The sequence below is a fragment of the Thermobia domestica genome, chromosome 4, assembly GCF_964235325.1.
Source record: "Thermobia domestica chromosome 4, izTheDome1.hap1.1, whole genome shotgun sequence".
Classification (NCBI taxonomy): Eukaryota; Metazoa; Arthropoda; class Insecta; order Zygentoma; family Lepismatidae; genus Thermobia; species Thermobia domestica.
Window position 1 is genome coordinate 40,908,640 of NC_137457.1, and position 23,869 is coordinate 40,932,508.

Below are 23,869 nucleotides of genomic sequence, written 5' to 3' on the forward strand. Positions count from 1 at the left end.
GATTTGGTTTACGTAGCAAGCATAATACCACTCAGCCACCAAGTCTCGCACGTTAGCCTCTTTATTAATGCAGAACATACTGAGGCACTTACATTCACTGGTTTCGCGCAATGTATTTCATAAAATTTTGTTAATAAGTAGGTCGAATTAGGTAGCCCTCGAGAGGGCTGATGGTGTTGCTGGCGAGCATTTATTAATAGTGTGTATAGTCTCCTTGGGACTCGATTACAGCTGCCATACGCCGCGGCATTGAATCCACAAGGCGAGAGATATAGCGTTGGGTGCAACAGATCGACCACGCATCTTCAACCCACTCCCGAAGATCATTAGATGTTCGTGGAGGATTGTTCGACCAGGTTTCCGGCAATGTTCTTACAACAGAGGCCCACATATTTTCAATAGGGTTCAGATCTGCTCCATGAGGAACCCAGTCAACTATTTCGACATCAGGTTGCCTCTGCAACCATGTCTGAACCACATTTGAATTATGTATCGAGCTATTATCCTGTTGCAAATATAATATGCCGTCACCTACATGAGCTTTTATTTCCGGAAGCATTTCATCCAGATGTTCCACATACTTGTGGGCGTTTAGACGACCAGAAATCCTGTAGATTCTTCCGAAATTTGCAGCCTTGCATATCCATGCCCAACACTGGACAGTTACATGTCCCATTCGACCAGAACGGGAAACGTATTCAGAGGCATACCTTTTTCCAGGGGGGCGGTAAACACGTTTCGGCCCGAAGCTTACACTGGAAAATATTTTTTCGTCTGTGAAAACGACCTCGTCCCACGCACGTGCAATATTTAACTGTGCAAACGCCAGACGGTCAACCATGTGGTCTTCTGTTAGTCGCTCTTTAACAACTGCCCTGTATGATCTCACACCAAAGGATTTGAGTCTACGACGGTCAGTCGTAATATCGCCTGGGAAATTGGTTTCCTCCCGTAACTGTCGGGCAGTCATGAAAGGGTGCTCACGGCATTGGGCAATTACAGTCTGGTCTTCTTCGGCACAGGAAACTCTGTCGCCCACTGCCTCTTTTACGTCTTACATCTCCTGTTTCCTCATATCTCCTCCACCACCTCCGTGCTGTAGCAACGTTAACGCCATATCTCGCGCCTGCCTCGCTATAGTTCATGCCCGCATGCTCAATTAAAGCAATCACGCTCCTTTTAACAGAAGCTTCGTAGTGAGTCATTTTCACACCAGAAGCAAAATGATAGCTTTGCTTAGGTGTTTGAACGGAACGTGCCTTATGTGAGAAAATTCTTTAGTTGAGAACATTTCTTTTTCTATTTCAGTACCGACTTGACAAGTTATCAAATTATAACTATTCCAAAGATAACGTGAAAACAGATTAATTCATTTGTTCACGAATTAATGTGAAAAAGAAAATTTGTCAACTGAAGAATACTTTTTTTCGTGTGTACAGGAAGATTATATGGCTATACGTATTAATCATGCTACTCTATCTCCAACAAATATAGATCAAAACTTATTGGCCATTACGTGATGCAACCTTTTTTCGCTAGTAATTCAAATTGCGGACCTGTTGGCGACATGTGCAGAGTTATATAAAAATGCATCATGTATTATTTCGCAGAATATTACATTGCTACTCCTTCTGTATATAGGATAGGTCAGTGTTTCATTAGATATATGTTATCTTTTGTTGTTTAGCATTACGTCAGAACATCACGTTAACACTTCTCATTTTTGTTGATGAATGTCTTTGTTTAATATTTATCTTCACACGTATGTAGTTCATTCTTTTTTTTAAAAAAAGTAAACTTGCGATGTTTAAATATGATGATGGTGAACGTGTACAATAGATTTCAATCTTTTAATGAAGTCATTCGATTCACTTTTAATGTTAGACTCTTGTTTTGAAAAGTAATCAATTTTCTAAGAAACGATTACATGTTACTCTTGTCCACATCACATCTTTGCAAATACTGTCTAATTTAACCACTAACGTTTTGAATCAGGTCCAGTTGGAACAAAATTTTCTAAAAGGGAGCATGGACATGCCAATTTTTGGTTGCTAATCATGGGCCCCATGTTCGCCAAATATTAGTAGTTTTAAGCATTACCTCATTAGCCTCTTGTCACCTTGGTGTTATCACAATGGAAAGTTCGCTGATGGTATTCGTAACTTTTTGTAAAAGAGTGATGAGTAATCACAATTTAATTTTTTAAATGTGGACCAATTGTTGAGTCCCAATAATAGATTGGCAACAGTGAGCCCCAAATGTAGGGAAATGGGCAGTAGAAGTTAGGAGAGACCCAATTCAATCATATTTTAGTTCATTTGCAAGCCTACCGTGATAATTTTAGGGGCGCTCATCATCCCTGTGGATAAGGGCATGGGTAGAGTGATTACTTCTGGTGCTTCTGATTCCTGTCTCAATCCGAATTCATGTTAATAGGTAATTGTGGTAAACAAAAAAAACTGTGAGCATTAGTTCTCCTGTTTACTTCCACTTTGTTCATTCCTGTATTTTTTATTTTTATGTTTGTTTTTTTCAAAGGAATTATGTCAGGTTAGATGAACATGTATCTTTTCTTTCTAGTACGTGTATTGTTCTTCTACTCATAAATTCAATGGATTTCAGGATGCAAGGTGACTCAGTGATATAACGTTTATTCACATTGTCATTCTATCAACTATTATTATTTCGTCATTCATTTGCCTTAATCATATGTCCTTTTCCGAGAAAGGGCATATTTGTGGTGACGTATCTTTATTTCTCCGGAGGGGGGTAGTTTACAAGATGTACAAACCTATTACATTTTAGGATTGAGGAGTATGGTGGCTCAGTAGTAAAGAATTTACAATCAGTACTTCGTTTTTCAAATGCTGAAGCGTCTTGGTATGCATCCTGTACAAAGCAAGTGATGGAACTTAATGGCGATCCGTGCCTCAGATTTGTCAATCATCACACCTTCAGTTAATTACTCTAAAAAAGAAAGATAACGAGTTCGGAATTTGCTAGATTCATGTTTCTCCAAGGCTGATGATGATGATGATGGTAATGTTAGGTGTTCAGTATAATAATAAATAAGGGCATTTGTCTGCTCTGTGTTTCAGACAGTTCTCATAGTTCGTGAAGAAAAAATTATTACTTTTGGATTTATTTGCCATCGAATGGAGAAACTTTTCGGTACGAAAAGACATAAGTTGCAAATTGACAAGTACATTTTCAAATTCGAAATGAAACAGAAAGATCCGAGACGCGTAGTATTGTCACTAATGTACCTTCAAAAAACATGTTAAAAGAAAATGGCAACGTTGATTTTCAATGAAAAGTGGAAATACGAAAAAATTCTGTTAGGTGGAACGTTAAACTAAAAATATTTCATCTCTCTCTCTCTCTCTCTCTCTCTTACGAAGGGCATGATGTCTCAATGATTGCGAAAACTATTACTTAACTCAATATGATGTTCTTATTCCGTAGCAAATACGAAAACTCAATTTAGAGGTACGTTCAAATCAATTTAACGTACCACGACTATGCCCATTATGCTGAGGGAGATGGGTGACTAAGACAAATGAATGAATGAATACTTAGTAGAATGGGAATGTATGAGTAGATCATGAAAACTCACGGACACGATGTTCGGAGGTGAAACTAGGGACTGCATGCACTTTGCCACATTGCACGACAATTAGTAATAAAAAAATATAAGCTTATTTGATCGGAGATCGAACTAGGGAACGCATGCACTGGGTTGCGGAACAATGCTCTACTATAATAAGTATTCATCTGAAAGAATAAGTCATTGCTTTATCACTGAGCCACACACAAACTTTCACATATTTCTTAAGTTCGAAACGTAAAAAAATATTTCAGTTTAACGTACCATGATTATGCTCATTATGTTGAGGAAGACGGATGATTAAGACAAATGAATGAATGAATACTTAGTAGAATGAGAATGTATGAGTAGACCATGAAAACTCACGGACACTATGTTCGGAAGTCGACCACAGTGCACGGCAATAAGTAATAAAAAATTATAAGCTTACTTGATCGAAGATCGAACTAGGGACCACATGCACTGGGGGTTGCGGAACAATGCTCTACTACACTAAGTATTCATCTGAAAGAATAAGTCGTTGCTTTATCACTGAGCCACACACACACACACACACACAACTTTCAAATATTTCTTACGTTCGAAACGTAAGAAAATATTTCAGTTTAACGTACCACGATTATGCTCATTATGTTGAGGAAGACGGATGATTAAGACAAATGAATGAATGAATACTTAGTAAAATGAGAATGTATGAGTAGACCATGAAAACTCACGGACACTATGTTCGGAAGTCGACCACAGAGGACGGCAATTAGTAATAAAAAATTATAAGCTTACTTTATCGGAGATCGAACGAGGGACCGCATGCACTGGGGGTTGCGGAACAATGCTCTACTATACTAAGTATTCATCTGAAAGAATAAGTCGTTGCTTTATCACTGAGCCACACACACACACAAACTTTCACATATTTCTTACGTTCGAAACGTAAGAAAATATTTCAGTTTAACGTATCACGATTATGCTCATCATACAGATAGACAGACAGAAAGATATACACATAGATATATTTACATTTATATTTCACAAGTATAGGGACAAATGTTTATGGGATGTCAAACAATCATTGCATGAGTAATATAGTTTAATCTTTCATTCCAGTGGGTAAAACTCAAAGATTTCCCATTAACCTTGTTGACTTTATAGTGGACGTAAAACTCAAAGATTTCATTTCATTGTTCAAAGATTTCATTTACAGACAGAAAGACAGACAGAACTTGTTGGCTTTATTGTGGGACGTAAAACTCTTCATTGTTCAAAGATTTCATTTACAGACAGAAAGACAGACATCATATTATCAAAATTAAAACACCAAATCTTGCGTCAGCTGATATGTAATTGCAATGCGAACCAGAAAACATTCAAGAATTCCATCTTATCATTTTCTTAGAAATCAACGTATAGTGAACAGAAGCATCATACAAATTCGCTTATATGTATGTGTTTTTAACGTTAGAAATTCATCTCAATGGAACACGGAAAACACGAAGCAAATACATTGCCTGGAGGGCATCTTAGCTCGGCGGTCGTGTTTCTTACCATATTTTATACTTTTTTTTCATCAGGGACATCGGTTGCTCACTGATAAAGCTTTCACTTCTGGTACATGGTGGGGAGAGGTCCCAGGTTCAACATTCTGTTCCCGCCAGATGAACTTTATAATGAACAAACACCGTGTACGTGGATTTCCTCTTGGTTCTCCCGGAGCATTCACCTGTAATGCATGAAGCATCGTGTTCAAATTCTACTCGAGACAAGTGAACTTTGTGGTAGAAAAACACCGTATGAATGGATTCCCTTGGGAGTTCTCCCGTTTCCTCCCACTTTTTTCACTTCATCATTTCTCATCATCACTTTCCCTCTCCACTAGTCTAGTAGTCAACTATAGCACTAAAACTCTTTACATGCAATTAAATGTAGTGTACCTTTTGTCATTCGTTTAGCAGGGCTGTAGGTCAGTCTGTTATTTAGATTCAATACGAACCATCAAAACATTTGACAATGTTATCTTATCTGTTGCTCTTAAAACTAAACCATTTTAAGATGGAGTTCAATGTGCTAGCAAACAGAGAAAGAAAGAGACTAGCAAAACAGACATTCACATATGTGTCTGTTTTTTTTTGGTTTTACGAGTATGATGGCTCAGTGATACAGGATTTACATCCAGTATTTTGGGGTCCCTGATTCGATCGCGGTTCACACCGTATGGACTTTCTGATAAATTCATAAATCTACAAACACAACGTTCTTCATCGTAAACGTACGTTGTACTGTGATCGAAAAAAAGACGTCCGTTCGGTTTCTTTTCAAATCAACCATTCTAAATGAAGTTTCTTAACTCCTAAAACAGAAGTATCGGAATAACAACAACATTAGTATACTAATTTAAAAATCCTACCGTATTGGTCGATCACAAAATACAAATTTTATGTGAAAATAATAAAAGATTTCAATTTCACTATATTATTATTATTATTATAATTATTAAATGCACTAGAATTAGTACTATACTGTTCAGTATAAATGAAAAGTATTTTCACCTTCTTTATGAACAGAAGTCCACTTCATTGACACCTAACAACTGTAAAGTTCGTTTTCCGTCAAACTTGACTGTGTTTGTACACTATCCAATAAATCAGTCATAATTGAATCTATGAGTTTTTTGTTTATAGTCTGAAAACAAGCGGAATCAAATGTACAAGTTTTCTTTCCCATTCTGTTAAAATTTCACTTAAATCCAAATACAAAGTTTTTAGCAACACGTTTCACTTATTCAATTGTTCCACTTTTCAGTACAATACACATTAATTTGGCTTTCATTAAATTAAGACCTTATGCACCAATTAATATGACAAGGAGGAGAAAGAAACATGTTTCGTCTTGTTTATATATGTCCTATACACTTACGATTATGATATCAGTTCAGAAAATTCAAGATCGTGCAGGTTATGTCCAAATAAATTATTCTTCATTCCTTTATATATTAAACATATATCTCCATTTTTTCAAATACGATGCTAATGCATCTGGAGGTTATACATAATAGCACATACGTAAATTATTTGTATAAATACATATTGTTTTGATAACTTTAGAATATGTACACATACTTGTTACAAATATATACAAAGAAAAAGTATGTAATGGAACTTTATTCAAGTTTCACTTCAAATTGTACCATATTGAAAATTAAGTTCCTTATTGCAACTTTTTACTGACATTTTTATGTATATCATCATTTGGAGCACTACGAAATACTTGTATACCAGGGCACTTTTCCTGTATTTGTTTAATAAAAGCATATGCCTTCTTAAGGTAAAGAAATTGACAATTAGGAAACCATTTCGCATGTTCTATCCATGGAACATCGTTATCAGTCCAATCTTTTAATCCACCAGCACAATTGAAGCATATAGTTTGGTCTCTTGTCTTCATGTAAAAAAATCCAGCATCACTTAATTGATCCGGGCATTGTTTTGATGAAATAGGCGAGTGTTCGAATGTTCTCAAACGTAATTCCTTTGTACAATACTGATTATGTTGAGGTGCAAAACATTTATATGCATCACTATATGGTAATTCTGGCATTTGTTGGAATGGTATCCTTTCAGATACAGAATTTAGTCGCAGTTCCATTCTTAATCTTCAACTATTCGTATTTTTCTAATCGTCTACTTCAATGAAATCTTGCTTACGTTTCTATGTTCAATTATTTTCGAAATCTATGGAAGTCAATATTATAAAGTAACATGATTTACAGAGTCATGTTATTTCAGCAGATGATCAACAGAGACTAATGACACTATGCATACAAATATCTGTGCACACATGCATGATGCAGGAGGGGATGACGAAGAGGAAATCATGTTTCATCTTGTTTATACATGTACCATACACTTACGAAAGACCACGATCTTTTGGGATCCGGGTTCGATTCTCGATGAGAAAAAATTCTTTTTTTTCATACAAGGATTAATTCAACTCTAAATATTACGTTTTTAAAACATTATGATATGCTATGAGAAGCTTCCGCTACCAATACATTTTTAAAACATCCATGAACTGCAACAATCGTCTTATCGACTCAATTTCCTGGGAAGGTTCCGGACGAAAATTTTCCAGACGTTTCGTGAGAATAAGACCAGGTCAAACTCTTCAAACTCTTCGCAGAAAATCTGGGAACTTCTATTCTTAGCATTACAAGATGGGTCTGGGGGGGCTGAGGGGGGAATCTAGGTACCCAATACAAGACGACTAGAAAAAAAAGAAGACGAAAAGTTTTTTTAAAAAATAAAATCTAATCTATATGCGAGGCACTGACTTTCAGTGATACAGTGCTCACCTCAAGTTGGATTACTCCGTGAAATTCTTTTTTTTTCATGCGAGGATTAATTCAACTCTAAATCGTGAAGTACTGGTCTCAAGTTCGATTCCGATGAGAGAACTTTCAAAATAAAATCATATTTAGGGTTCTGGTTCGATTCTTAGTGAAAGAGAATTAAATATTTCAAGACAATAAATTAATTATTTCGTTCTTTTCCGTGAAGTACTGGTCTCGCGTTCGATTCCGATGAGAGAACTTTCAAAATAAAAGCATATTTAGGGTTCTGGTTCGATTCTTAGTGAAAGAGCATTAAATATTTCTATTTCGTTCCTTTCTGTCGTGAAACGAAGTGCTATATACGTGAAATTCTTTTTTTTCATTCAAGGATTAATTCAACTCAATGGTCGTGAAGTACAGGTCTTGCGTTTTATTCCCGGGTCCTGCTGGTTCGATCCTCGATGAGAAAACATTACACATTTTAAGGCATGAAGTTAATTCGATCCTTTCTGTCGTGAAAACGAAGTGAAATTCTTTTTTTTACCATGCAAGGACTAGTTCAACTTTAAAATCATGACCATAATAATGATAATAATAATAATAATAATAATAATAATAATAATGTGATGCTGTATTTTTTAAATTTATTTTAATGGTTGTTATTTATGTTTTAATACCACTTTGGTCCGGGTTCCATTCTCGATGATAGAGAGAAAGAGAGAGAAGGGGAGCTTTGAACACTTGAAAGCATTATAGTGCTTCGAAATGAAGAGCTTCGAACAATATACATATCATATGCTACGCTAAAATCAATACATGAAATTCTTTTTTTTTTCATGAAAGAATTAATTCAACCCTAAATCGTGAAGTACTGGTCTTGCGTTCAATTTTAATGAGAGAGCTTTCAAAATGAAAACATATTTAGTGTTCAGGTTCGATTCTCATTGAGAAAGCATTGAATATTTTATGACATTAAGTATGCTCTTCGCTATGCAAAGTAGCTATTCAATACATAACGAAAAGACGAAAATCAATCAATCAATTGGGAAGCTTCGAACTTGATATTCAATCAATTGAGAAGCTTCGAACGTGATAACTGAAAGGACTCTCATCAAGATCCGATAGCCGTCCAAGAGTATGAGCATAGTAACAACGTTCGCTTACGTTCTTCGCAGAAGGGAGTGGAGTGGAGGGGTTTGGGGTGTTCAAATCCATAACGAAAAGAGAAAAATCAATCAATCAATTGGGAAGCTTCGATCATGATAACTAATAGAACTCTCATCCGTCCAAGAGCATTTAGCTATTCAATACATAACGAAAAGCAAAAATCAATCAATCAATTGGGAAGCTTCGATCATGATAACTGATAGGACTCTCATCCGCCCAACAGTATGAGCATCCAAGACTATGAAGGCCAAGAGCATCTAGCTATTCAATACATAACGAAAAGCAAAAATCAATCAATCAATTGGGAAACTTCGATCATAATAACTGATAGGACTATGATCCGTCCAAGAGTATGACCATCCAAGACGATGAAGGCATCCAAGACTATCACCATAGCAACAGACTGTTCTCATAAACAAACATTTTCCCCTGTGTTCCTGTGCTAGCCGTAAAAGGCTATGAACATAACAACTAAAGGCATGTCGAAACTTGCCTCCCAATTCCAGGAAATGATATCGATTTCTAGGAAAACAAGATCAAATTTCGCTGACTCGGCCGTCTATACGCGGGAACATCTACTATGTGTCACTAGAATGGCTAAACGTGTCATTAATGGGACACCTATTGGATAGGAAGACGAATCACTACTGCTACAGATTCAAGAAATGGATTTCATAGCAGCCGAAATGAGGTACCATAGGTTGTACCAAATCGTCGAGCTTAAATTGTTCATGGAAGAGACATAACTAAAGATAATTTTATTGAAGGCACAGTCTGTGCAGGTATGTCAGTAAGTGTTTTAGTTATTGAAGCAGCTTTATTGTCTGCGATATTTCATTATTCATCATGGACAAGCGTCACATTTACCGTGGGTTACCCCGGTAAAATTGCCACATGCCAAGAGCTTAGGCTGAAAGATTTCATTTCATTTTAATTTCGGTGGAGCATACATAGTATAGTAAAGGCGCCTAAGTTATTATTGTATTTTTTCTTGCTAGCTAGCATTGCATTGCTTGATATTATTATTATTATTATTATTATTATTATTATTATTATTATTATTATTATTATTATTATTATTATGTAATTATTGGTTATTGTAAATAATCTAAACTAATACTTTCAGTGAATAGCGTGTTTGACATCACTTTAAGTTGTTACTGTGTGAAATCTTTTAAGTAAAAATTGCAATTCTTACCAGGTTCTGGAAGCTGGATTGGAACTTTTTCAATTGGGAAAGGCTTTACGGCCCATGTCAAATTAGCTGGGTATAGTAATTTGATTAGTGCGTAGTCATACACTGGCAGGTGACCATAACTGTAAGAAAAATAACTATTGTGTAGTAACATTATTTTTTATAATTGGTACTAGTAAGCTACTTGAATTTTCGCCTGTAAACATTTGTAAGGTATTTAAGTTAAAATAGTAATGTTTGTATAATTTGATATTCATTTTTAAGATGTTTCCTTTCCTTACTTTTCAAATACATAGTAAATAAACAAAAGGAACCATGAGATACAACTTTAGACTTCATCTGAAACTTAGAAACTATAATATTGATTGTACTCTATTCGTCTGACGACTTTGATGTTTTATAACTGACAGTTCTATAAGTAATTGTTATTCTTGAAACTATAACTAATAATTAACACTCAAGCAAACTAGGACGAGTTTAAAATCAGTCCACTAGCCTAAACAGCTACAAGTATAATAAAGAAATATAATTAGTTCACGATTCATGGTTGCTTATTAAAATATCTAATCAAGGACATCTTTCCATTCCACTTACTCGCGCAAAGATATATTATCAACTTAACTTCAAAGTGTGTTATATATGCAATTATAAGAACATTTAAACGTATACAACTATTTCCATTTCTTTTTCTTGCAAGTGTCAACGTGAACATTATGCGTCCAGAACACTAAAGAAAACATGTATCGGCCATATCCTATTCTAAGATTTTACTGTGTATTTCTTTGCCATTTGTTCGATTACATCAACAAACTATTTCGTGTTATTATAATAGATTACTGTCTTGGGTTTTTTCTTTCTACCTGTTGAAATTGTCACACACTTATGCATTTAATCAAAACAGCAACACTCTTCTCGCGTTTCCATGTGTATACTGTTATTGTATTTTCTAATTGATCTTGATATAAATCTGTACTGAACATATCCTTTACTCTTTGGTTCAAGCACAAATTCGTAATTTCTCTTCTATTTGGACGCATAATACCAATCAAGGTCGTCTGTTTCTATTTCAAACATTCCGCTAATTTTCTACTTGTAAAAAAGTGTTCTCAAGTAACATTCCGTACTCGGTTGAGAAAAAGTTCCATGAGCTTCAGAACAATATATTCACCTAGATTCGTTCTTGGTTCTTTCCCAGGCAGGAAATCCTATTTATATATATCATGATCTGCAAACAGCCAAAATTTTAGTCTAAATTTGTTGTGCTTGTTAGACATATGAGTTTGCATCTGACATTAGTAGGAAGTAACTGTTCATCTACACAAATATGTTCTTGGGGTTTATAGTGTCTACAATTCTCAATGAAAGAGTTCCGCTCAGAAAATGGCACAGAAGAAGGTTGCCCACTTTAACCCTGCCGATGTATTGCTAGAGATGTCTTTCTTAATACAGTCTTTCTGTAAACCACTGGGCCATAGCTTTTATTCTATAATCCTTTACGACATTGCTACCCCACATAACTCGTTCTCTTTCATGACCCTATGTTTTAAACTTCTATATAAAATAGCAGAGGTTACACAAGAAAGGCTAGAAGCATGAATTCAACCCTTATGTATCATAACAGAGAATATTAAGAAAAAAGCTCTGCCTTTTTCTCACCCCTATATAACAGTAGAGCTTACACAAAAAAAACATTTTACACTCTTTTTAACATTGAAGAAGTTACTTAAGGCTAGGATATATTTTCGACACTACTATGTAGCATAGCATAGCAAACACTATAATACAGGATTGGTATGAAAATCGGTATATAGTTATTTTCGATTATCCTAATTACGATTATTATATTAGTGTATGTGGAAAACGCCCCTTTATAACAATTTTAACAAATTCGCATAAAACTTGGTATATTGTGGTTATGGAACTTGCTAACTATGAATATATTTTTCTTTTTACCTAGCTTTTATAGTTTATGTGGGATACGCTTTTAGAAAAAAATCTAAAAGATTAGAATAAAACTGGATACGTGGTATTTTTCTAACATGCTGATTACGAATGTAATATATTTTTATCTGGTTCTTATAGTGTATATGGGACACGCCTATTAAAAATTAAATATTTTAAAAAAAATCACGCGGAAGGAGTACACATTTAGCAATGGGATATTGACTACCATATATCAGAATGTTTTTTTAACCTTTATGTCAAAACTCCAATATTTAACCCTACAGAAATCGTAAACTGTACACCGTATTAAAATATTGTTTAAAGTTTTCTGTATTTGCACAGCAAATAGTTTATGTGGAAAAACCGCAACATACAGGATATTATGTACCCATTACAAAAAGACTATGTCCTATTTTGTTTAACCCCGGCAAAATAATCCCCTAAAAGATAAAATATCTAAAAATCTCTTCTTATATTTGGTATGAGGGCATTGAAAGGCGGTGGCCTTCTACACTTATTGAAACCGCATAGTAGGTCGTTTTCTAAAAGGATTTGAATCATTTTTCCATAATAATAAAATCGACGACCATGAAATTTGCATAGGAAATTATGCGGTTTAGGCCCCCTAAATAAGTAAAGAATGGATATTTCAAAATTTAACTAGTTATTGTATTTCTAAAGATATGTTCTATTTAATATTACAACGCATGATTTTTTAACTTCTGTTTTGCAATTGAAAACAAAAATGAGTAACTGATGTACCAGTGCCCTTAATAATGTCATTTATGCAGAAAGAGTGGAAATACAAGCAGCTTCGAACGTTCAGAATCTGATCCAATATATATCAGGAAAAACATACCGTTATGTGGGAAAGCATTGAGTATTTGTCACTATGACCAGTATCTGTCCCGTTATACATTTTAGAGTTAATAAACTAAGAAACATTTTTAAAATTTAGGCACTTTGACTATTCGAAATGCATCATTTTGATAATTTGAATTTTGTATTATTTTGTAAACTAAAAAACATTTAAATAAACGTTTGTAACATTTAAATAAACTAACAAGCAAAGTCCAAAACGAGTCACACTCAGATCCGACTCAAACTTCTCCCACAGGACACATAATGGAAAAGAAAAAAAATGCGAAATTAGAGCTGCCCAATGCCAGAAACACCGGAGTTATGCTCCCCAACATAACGCACCACGCGACAATATGATCTAAGGTATCCGTTTATGTCGAAAACGGAAAGGCGAGAAGCACCGGGATGATACCAAAAAGATACCTGATATGTTACAACAATGTTTTGGCGGCCATCTTGAGAGCCACGATCTTGGATATACCGTAAAGTATTGAAATGAGAAGTGGGATGTGTGATATATCAATGTAAGGTAAAATGCAAAATGAAAATGAATGATGTAATCGCGGAAAAGATATGTGTAATGGTGAGGACGTGATGAAGTGTAGAAGAAAAAATGAAAGTTTTTAGTTTTACGTCCCGCGGTTATGCCGACCAGGCTAAAGGAGACGGTGATTATGAGAAATGAATGAAATGTTGGAATGTTGAAAGTGTAGAAGACTCGGGTAAAACAAACGTGTATGCGAAGGACAGAAGACGCTACGGCATTAGGTAACATGCCACGGCAATGGTACGCGTCAAGTAAACGTAGCAGTGTCTGTACATGGAAGTGTCTCCGCATTGACACATTATGTCTTTCAAGGATATTGGGACCCGACTTGGTACAGTAAAAACCACAGTTGTACCCGCGATACGAGCGTCCGTTTGAAGACTACAGGAACTACAAGGGACTATCTATTGTGAAACAGCATGAAGGCAGCTCAATCGGGAGAGTAGGTAAAATAATATTGGATTGGTTACCAAAAGCAGGACCTACCTCAAATCGAAACTCATTCCTGGGCAACGTTTTGTACTTATCTTATTCACTTTTCCTGCTGTTTCGTGACAACAAAGAACATTTCGGTCTACGTTTGTTTTAAACAACAGTATTTGAAACAAAGTATGCATGGGTGATAAGGCCCAGCCATGTTCTAGCTGACATTTCTTTACGAATGTTTCTTTTCTTTTGCGCAATATGCTACAGTGTCTTTCGATGGGAGACGCGGTGACCCTGTGGTAGAGCGTCCATCTCTGGTGTTTGGGTCCCCGGCTTGATCCCAGCTCGCGCCGTGTGGACTTTGTGGTGGACAAACACCGTGATCGTGGGTTTTCTCGGGGTTCTCCCGTTTCCTCCCACTTTCTTCATTCCACCATTTCACTCATCTCTCATCATCACTGTCTCCTTTAGCTTAACCGGCATAACCGTGGACGTAAAGCTCAAAGATTTCATTTCATTTTTTATTTTTCGACGGTCCCAAACAGAATCACAATATCAGTGAAAGGCCGCACTGCGGAGTCGAGTTCTATGAGTCTTTGCAATCTCCCATGAGAGGGCGAATTTACCACAGAGTGAGACCACTCGAATTGTGTTTCCGGGTTTCACTGGCACAGATGAAACGAAGTGAGCGTGACAGCAGGTGCTAGCCCGTTAGAAGTGATAGTGTGTTTGTGGCATTCGCGAGTCAAAACGCGCAATATTCTGTATAGTAAATGTGTCCGCACTATTGTTCATCTAAAAACGGGAGTGTAGACCTGCAATATGAACCCTCTCGATGTGGTGTTAGTTATGCAAAGGGAGCTTTCAAAACAAGGGTACGTTCAATCGACAGAACCGACAGTGGCGGAACGAAAAGCAGCTGAACACATGCTGGAGTTTTTGAACAACTAGGATGTAACAGAAGTAAATGTGGATGAGACTCTCATCATTGATGAATACGAACCCGGTCCGGCCCAAACAGGTGAAGAGGATACCGCGGATAGTGGTGTCAGCACGCTGCATTGGAGTGATACTTCGCCCGAACCACAGGCAACACCGTTCTCGTCCGACAGTGACTATGAGCCGAATGGAATCGAAGGTAATATAAAATATTATACGCTACTAGAGGACAAAGTTAACATGTTACACTACTGGCTTGACGTAAAAGGTAAAGGGCGTCAAACATTTGCACATCGTTCATTTCGCTCGATGAAACACAGATTCCGCAACTGTCCCTCGGTGAGAACACTGTCTAAATCGAAAGAACAACGCAACATAGGCGTTTTGAAAACAAAACGCGAAGTGTATCGCGAAATCACAGAACATGTGCTGCAACAATTTATAGCTGCGCGACGTGCGTGATAACCGCATTGTCCAGGACAGTGATCTTAAATTATGGGCAAAGGAGCAGGCTCTGAAGTGTAGTCTCCGTACGTTCAATGCTAGTCACAGATGGATTTGGGCACTTAAACAACAAAACAATATCCTGAGCCTTAAAATCATGTCATATGTCACAATGAAGTATGTACGCAACAAGGAGGATATTGATTTTATTATTGCTGGGTGGCGTGACGAAACCACGACCATCATGGAGGGGTTTGAGAATGGAAATATATTGAATGCTGATGAATCCGGTTTTGCGAAAGAGTTGACAAGTGGGCGCACATTATCCAGAAGAGGACCATCGTACATTCAGGGCTGTGTCCATTCTGTGCATGCAACAACGCATACGTACACTGTGGTGCCGTTGCTGTCGAAATCAGGGGTGGTGGCGGATAAACTCCAGGAACCCGTAGCTTTAAGTACTAGGGTTCAGGACAATATGTTCGCCGCACCAAATTTAGTGGTATTATGAACGCCTTCTGGTAAAATGACAAGGGAAGCGTATTCGGTTTTCATCAAAGAATGCGTAATACCACAAGTAGCAGCAGATGCTCCCAACACACAAAGCCTTCTGTTGCTAGATTCATATGGACTTCACAAGGACAGAGACACATATGCAAGGCTACTTTATGAAAGTGGTTTCACCGCCGATCATATTCGCATCCATATTATACCTGAAAAAACTACTTCGCAGTGCCAACCGTTGGATCTGTCTTACTTCCGTATGTATAAACACATGGTACGACGGATTTCGGAGGCATAGCGTGACCATACAAACGTAAACCTTTACCAGCGATACACCGTCCTTAAGTTGCATTCACTGATACACAACCAATGTTGTCCACGATTTCATATGACACATCAATGCGGGTGGAAACTAGCTGGATTAGCAGAGGACGTTGCTTTACAGTACAACACAACTGACTTTTGTTTCAATCTACGACAGCGTGAGTGTTGTAAAGACGAGTGCCCAGAACTTTGTGTGATCAAATGTGCGTGGTGATTGCGGGAGCTGTGTGTCACTCATTTCTTTACTCACTACCACTACTGCCGAGATTTTCAACAATAGGTACAATGTTATATATCTGTATCTATGTATATATATCTGTGTGTGTATATAGCATTCCAACTCAAATGTATATGTTTTTCTCTACGTGTGTGCGTGTGTGTTTCTTTGTGCAATCATCCACATGTTCTGGGTTCCTTTGACCGTTTCTGTTTCATCGCGTTAACAACAAAACTTCAGCTGTTTTTCCATACTCTGCTCGCATGAATTCCTCTTCTCGTTAATATCATGCTCGATACATTATTAGAGTTTGGGCATTGGTTTCAGTTTATAATTCTACCCGACATCGATCTTCCACAAGACATCCTTCACATTTCAACACCTTACGATATGTTCACGATAACGGCTTTCAAGATGGCGGCCAAGTCTGTGTTATACCACATCAGGTATCTTGGTATCATCTCGGTGCTTCTCGTCCTTTCCGAGTTCGAACTAAACGGGTATCTTGCGACGTTTATCTTATATCATATTGCCGCGTGGTGCGTTATGTTGGGGAGCATAATTCCGTTGTTTCTGGCATTTGGCAGCTTCAATTTCGCATTTTTCTTCTTTTCCATTATGTGTCTTGTGGGCGAAGTTTGAGTCGGATCTGAGTCTGCCTCGTTGTGGGCCTTGCTTGTAAGAAGGATCATTTCCAAATTTAGTTGGAGCATTGGTTTCAAATTTGAATTTTGCACTATTCTGTATATTTTGTGCCAACCAATAAAAATGAATTACAGGAAAATATCTCAGCTAGCTCAAAATTTTTGTATTATTATTGCACCTTTTTGTACTAATTATAAAGCCGTTTTTGTATCATTTAAATAATAAGGAGAGCCACTTTATATTTTGTGAGATCATTTAGTTTTCGTATGTCTTCAAATATGATATCCTCTTTAATAAATGAAGGAAAGTCATTTTTAAAAAAATATAGACCAATTCTTGTAGTACGACTTTTTTTTAAAGAAAATGAATTTTAACTAGCTAAGAGGTTTTTTAAAATCTTTTTGTATGTATCACCAACATAAATTGTACCTTTAATAAAACGAAGGAGAGAAACTTATTAAAATGTCACTTCGGTTATTTGAAGAGCAACCTTTTAAAAGTGGAATTTTATGTAGCTCAAAATGTTGTTCAATATAAATAAATGGCAAATTGTCTGTTTAGTTATGTAGCGACATTTTCATTTTGTATATTTTTGTATAAACAAAGATCGGCAAATCTAAATGTTTGTTGTGCGAATCTTTATTTTAAAATTTACCTATGCCAAATTGATTACCATATAAATAAGCGAAGAATCGTTGTATTATTTTTATAGTCTTTGTTCATTTTATGCCAGTCATTTGTTGTCGTAGCGTTAACGAGGTAGGTACTGCCATTGTGAGGATTTTTTGTTATATTTAAAAAAAATATATATTTCTGAGTGACACTTGGTCTAAGAAATCGAAGCTTGACTACATAGAAATATCTGTGAAATATTTAAGGTGGCGATGAAATGATTTTCTCAGGGAAATTTATTTCAAATACCGATAAATTTTCAACAGCTTCTATTTACCTACGGATTAAAGTAGCTAATTTATGATAGTAATACGACCGAAGTATGTCCAATTAATCTTCAAAATGTGAATTAATGTGACTTAGTCCCCTAGGATTTTTTAAATTGTATTTTCTTTCTTTCTCAGTCGTTTGTCGAATTAAAAATTTATTAAGGTTCGGAAGTAAAGGATGGGACAAGAGTGAATAATATTGTAAAGAAATTCTTTTTAGTACAATATGTAATCCCGTACCAGAGTGTCGTTGTCCCCTCCCCACTTATATCTTCAATTTCCTTAAATTAGTATCAAATAGAATGGAAATGTACACGTCACTTCCAGGTTGGCGCCCTTGTATGCTGATAGCCACTAACAAGAATTTGGCAAACACGTTAGTACAATTTTTGTATCTGTTATGGTTATCCCCGCTCGAACATAGTCTCTTTAAAATCTTTTCTTACCTCAACTCATACTTTTGTCGTTGGGATATCGAACAGCTTTTTGTTGTTTTAGAAATTTACAAAACATAGACCGATCGACCCACCTTACGGCTAGCCCGTTCGTAATTCTAATTGGTTGGGCCAGATACGGCGAGTATTAATGCATTTATTTGGACGATTCTCTCCTTATAAATGTATTGATCTGGGCACGGACTTGCGAAACTTTCCCACCAGAAGACACACAGCCTGGCGTTACTTAGGCTCGCCCCATTTCGAAAAATAAAATTTAAAAAATCGGCCTAAAATCGACACTTTCCGTACATTTTTGGTTCGTTTCTCACTTAACGACCGTCATCTCTTTCGTTTTTCTCTTTTTCCTGCACTTTCCTCTTCTATGAATGTGTTATTTTTCAACCCACCCCTCCCCCATTTTATTTTATTTTATTCTTTATTTGAGATTTTACATTCACATAATTGATTCTGAAATCGTTCATACCCAGAGAACTTGGAACATTCAATTGAGGCATTGTGAGACAGAACTTGTAATGCTATTTGCGTTTATCGAATACCAACGAAGCTTTATGCTACTAATTTTGGCGAGTTGTGTTTGAGGTCGATCGCACGGTATGAGACATTTTTTTTCGCTTCTTCCCCTACACAGTACTGGCTTGTCAATTGTTGATAGAAAATTTCGTCTTTTTTTTTTTTTTTTTTTTTTTTTTACTCTTCTTAATTTCACTTTTATTTCCACGAGTACCATGATAGTCTAGAAATGTATCTGTAATAACTGTCGTAAATTTCGGGTAATTTTATTTAAAGGGTATTTAAGGATTCTTTAATATATTATTTTTTTGATATGTTTATTGTGATTTTTAACTACGTAGCTGTATGTAAAGTGTTGAAATGAGTAATGAAGCTTGAAATTTATTTAAACGGTGTAATTGACGTGAAAAAAGAGAAAGGAAATATAAGCAGAATAAATATAATATGATGAATTTATTAGCAAATATCAATAATATAATATATGTGAATGTGATAGAGGGTCTTTATCTACCCCACTGGTGAGCGTTCCACGTAGTTTTGATATGGAACATATTTATGAAAATTATGGCGTTGTAGAATGTGAAGCACTATGCCATATTGCATGTGAATCCTTGGTGTTGGGAAATATAAACCCTGTGTCACAAACTAAACCCTATATGTATGTAACGACATGAAGCATGTTAGAGGGCAGGTTATAGTAGTGATGAATGTTCAACGGAATTTCCTAGCCTTCATACTTTAGAACCTCTTTACCAGTATGAAACTAAAAAATCTCTTTGTCCTTAGTGAAATTGTGGTCACAGCAGAGATGGTCATTTTTCCTAACCATCCCTCACCCTCACGCTCAATTGACTCACCTGCACTGACGCCCTCCCCGCACCCTCCCTCACACTCACCCTGCATTGACGTCCTCACACACACCCTCCCCCACACATCACCCTCCATTGACGCCCTCTCCTCACCCTCCCTCACACTCATCCTCCATTGACGCCCTCACACTCACCCTCAATTAGTTTATCACCCTCACCCTCCAATGCCCTCACCCTCAACTACTAAAATGAGGGTGAGGCCGGCCCTCATGAGGGAAAAATGAGGAAAAGTTATGTGCTGGAATTATTCGTAACATAGGGCCCTTTGAAATAGTCGACTCCAGAGTCCCAAAATCCTTAATCCGCTCTGAGTGCTATGCGCAGAGACGTACGCAAGAATTTATTTCGGGAGGGGTCCAAACACAATTTGAAGCTAAATTATACTAAACTTTGTACCTAAAATTAGACTAAATTGAAAAAAAGTCCGGATTTCGAGGGGGGTCCTTAACTCAAGAATCCACCCCCTGCTTACGTCCTTGGCTATGCGCACAACATATCTACTTTTTTAGCTAAAGGGGACCACGGTGGCTCAGTGGTAGAGCGTTCACCTCTGGTGTGTGGGGTCCCCGGTTCGATCCCAGCTAGCGCCAAGTGAGCTTTGTGATGAACGAACACCGTCTGCGTGGGTTTTCATGGGGATCTCCCGTTCCCTCCCTCTTTCTTCATTGCAAAGTTTCACTCATTTGTCATCATGACCGTCTCCCTTAGTTTTGACGCATAATCGTGGGACGTTAAACTAGACATTTCATTTTATTTCATTTCATTTCTTTAGAAATAAAGCTTGACTTTTCGTGCCCTTCTTTAAATATGTCTGATTTACAATTGCTAGAGAACATAGATTAAAAAAATCTAAAATAATGGTTGCCAAACGCTTGTTGATATTGAACTTTTCGTGAAAAGAACATAGGAGATGCAGAAAGACGATATTGAAGTGAAGACTTTATATAACACCATATTTATAAATGAAGGACGGAACATACTTCGGAAACAACCAACTTTAAGGACGAATGAAGGCAATTACTCTTCATTACGAAATTGATTCTCAAAATCATAAGTTTAGGAAAGCTCAGGGCCCATGGGTATGGGCATGATCTGTACGATCATTACTGTTTGTACCCAACAAGTAGTGGTGTAAATAGGATTTTTTTAAAAAGTGACTGAAAGACGATTTTGGGGGCAAGGTGCCCAACACTCCAAAATTCCATTTTTTTGGTATTATAGGTTTATTTTAAATCAAGAACATAACACAATTTGCGAGCATTTGGGGCAAAAGAATTGTAGTTACTCTTTTAGTCTTGCACATTTTTAGCAACATAGTCATGTTTGTTTTATTCTTAATTAAATTAAAGCTATTGTTTCTCAAAATAACTCAACAAGATTCGAGACGAGTCAGGGTTCTTCCAACAGAAAATGATACATTTTTCGAGGTATCACGTTACGCAACATATTTTCGAGGCGAGACAACCTCTAATCTTGTCTCGTGCGCATCCCTGTTTGCCCGAAATAATATTAGAATACAGTAAAAAAAAAAAAAACAAAATATTAATTACCTTATAAAGTAATCAAACCTTAAAAGTCACATATTTAAAATTTGCCCTGTGAAATAGGTCATATTTTAAGGGGGCTATTCATATAGTAACACGATATTAATAATCAACAATCAATTACTCTGTGAAGATACTGAATGTTAAGGTGTGTGTGCACCTTCTGTTGCATTTGGGTGCAAATTCGTCAATACAGTAATTTCGGTAGGTTTTCTTAGTACCTTTTTTTCTAAAAGTATGTAACATAGTGAAATTTAGGTGGGCTTGTCAGAAATTGGGGAGGCTTGAACACCCCAAATTAGACCTATGACGCCACTGCCAACAAGCCACCAGTCACGAAAGACAAAGGGAAATATTTAATTTAATAATAATAAAAAAGTTGAACTGTGTAAATTTAGGACTATAATTGTATATGAAAATCATTATAAATACAATTATGTTTTATGTTTAAATGAGCTTTTCTCCCTATCGTGGAACTTATGTCCGGCACGGAATCTAACCCGGATAACCCAAGGATCTCTTCTTCAGATAATCGCCGGTTAGAAATGTGCTCCTTCAAATGAAATGAAATGAAATACTCAGTTTAGCGTCCCACGTTTATGCTTCGAGGCTAAGAGAGACGATGATGATGAGAAATGAATAAAATGGTGGTATGAAGAAAGTGGGAGGGAACGGTAGAACCCCGAGAAATCCACCGCATACGGTGTTTGTCCACCACAAAGTTCACTTGGCGCTCCTTCAAGTATAGTACTGCTACAAAAAAATTCTACCCTAGAAGAAAGAATCTCCTTTACATTGTTCCGTCCATTAAACGTACATTGTTCATTACTCTACTGAAACCATTCTTGCAACTAGTGATGTGAAGTGGAAAATTTTGCACTTAAGACTTCCAATTTCTGAAAATTTTCCATTCTAAACAAATATTCACTACCAAGGATTAACTCCACATTAAGCCATGATATTGATTTAATCCATGAATAGAAATATGACATTACAGCAAATTTTAATCTTCCAACTCTCTAGGTCCTATAATGGGAAAATATTCAAAAATTATTGAGTACCTGGTAATAAACCTAGTATTTGATAACACAAGAATTATATGATAGAACAAGCGAGTATCGTTCTACACTATGAAACTACGGTAAACTTGCAAACGATATAAAGTCAATAGTAAAACTGGAAACATTAGAAACCGGAAGTAGTTGATTTCTTCCACTTACGGCTTAAATATTAGATTGTCGAAGGGGATGGGACATATTATAGGAACGACAAATCGTTTCCCGAAAACCATTTCTCAATAACTCTTACCGTTTTTGAGTTATGACCAATATTGTTGAAATCAGAAGTGGTTCAACATAGCTTTTGATTTAACTTGAAGATTGGCGAAAGAGATGGAACCTATTCTTGGGATGCTGAATCGATTCCCGCAAACTGCTTGTCGATAGCATTTACCGTTTTAGGTCTAGGAAAACCAATATTGAAACCAGAAGTAGTAGTGAATTTATACCACTTCCGATTTAAGTGGAAATACAGGAGTACAGGTGGTTTGTCCTTTTAAGACCTTAAATCGATTTCTGAAAACTTTTTATCGCTAGCTATGTTTTATATTCGTTTATGAGTTATGAATATGTTTTTGAAACCAGATATGGTCGACTTGTACCACTTCCTGTTTAAGTAATATTGTTGAAAGAAATGGAACCTATTCTGGCAATGCAGAATTGATTCCCGAAAACCGTTTGTCGATAGCTCTTACCCTTTTAAGTTTACGAAAATAAATTTTGAAATCTGAAGTAGAAGTGGATGCTACCACTTCCAGTTTTAGTAGAAATGCAGTAGTTAAGGTGGTTCCTTTCATATCTACCTATTTCCGAAAACCGTTTGCCGATCGTTATTACCGTTTTTTTTTTTACTCTTGGTCTTTAGTTATAATCCGGAAATTTCCGATTTCTACCAATTCCGGCTTAACAGATTGACTGCCAAACTGATTTGAGGGTACCTGTTAAGTAAGAGGTTGTTGAAGGAGATGCAACGTATTATTGGGATGCTGAATTGACTCCTGAAAAACGCTTATCAATAGCTCTTACCGATTTTGATGTGATACCTGTTGACAGACAGACACACAGACGGACACAGCCGTTCTATAAGACTTCCCTTTCATATGCATAGCGTAGTTTGGAAGTCTAAAATTACGTATATAGCCAAAAGCAGGAATATCTTTCTATTTGATAATTAAATATAAAGATATTTATTGCGGCTTCCAACTTTGTACTTTTCTTATATATATTTTTAAGTTTCTTAGAAGAAGAAATAAAGCTTTTTTCTTAGTTACAATTTCAGAATGAATGAATATATGAATATTTATAAGTTTCTCTTGTGAACGAATATATGAAAAAAAAAAACATT

The 23,869-nt window shown here is 36.4% G+C and overlaps 1 protein-coding gene across 2 annotated transcripts in view; it reads right to left on the reverse strand.

The window, feature by feature from the left end:
• The window catches only part of LOC145683302 (brachyurin-like), a 365,263-nt gene that overhangs the window by 128,570 nt on the left and 212,824 nt on the right, over positions 1 to 23,869 (reverse strand). For both annotated transcript variants that reach the window (XM_081754664.1, XM_081754662.1), the window contains exon 6: positions 10,297 to 10,415. In XM_081754664.1, coding sequence (XP_081610790.1) covers positions 10,297 to 10,415 — 119 coding nt within the window. The remainder of the gene's footprint in view (positions 1 to 10,296; positions 10,416 to 23,869) is intronic.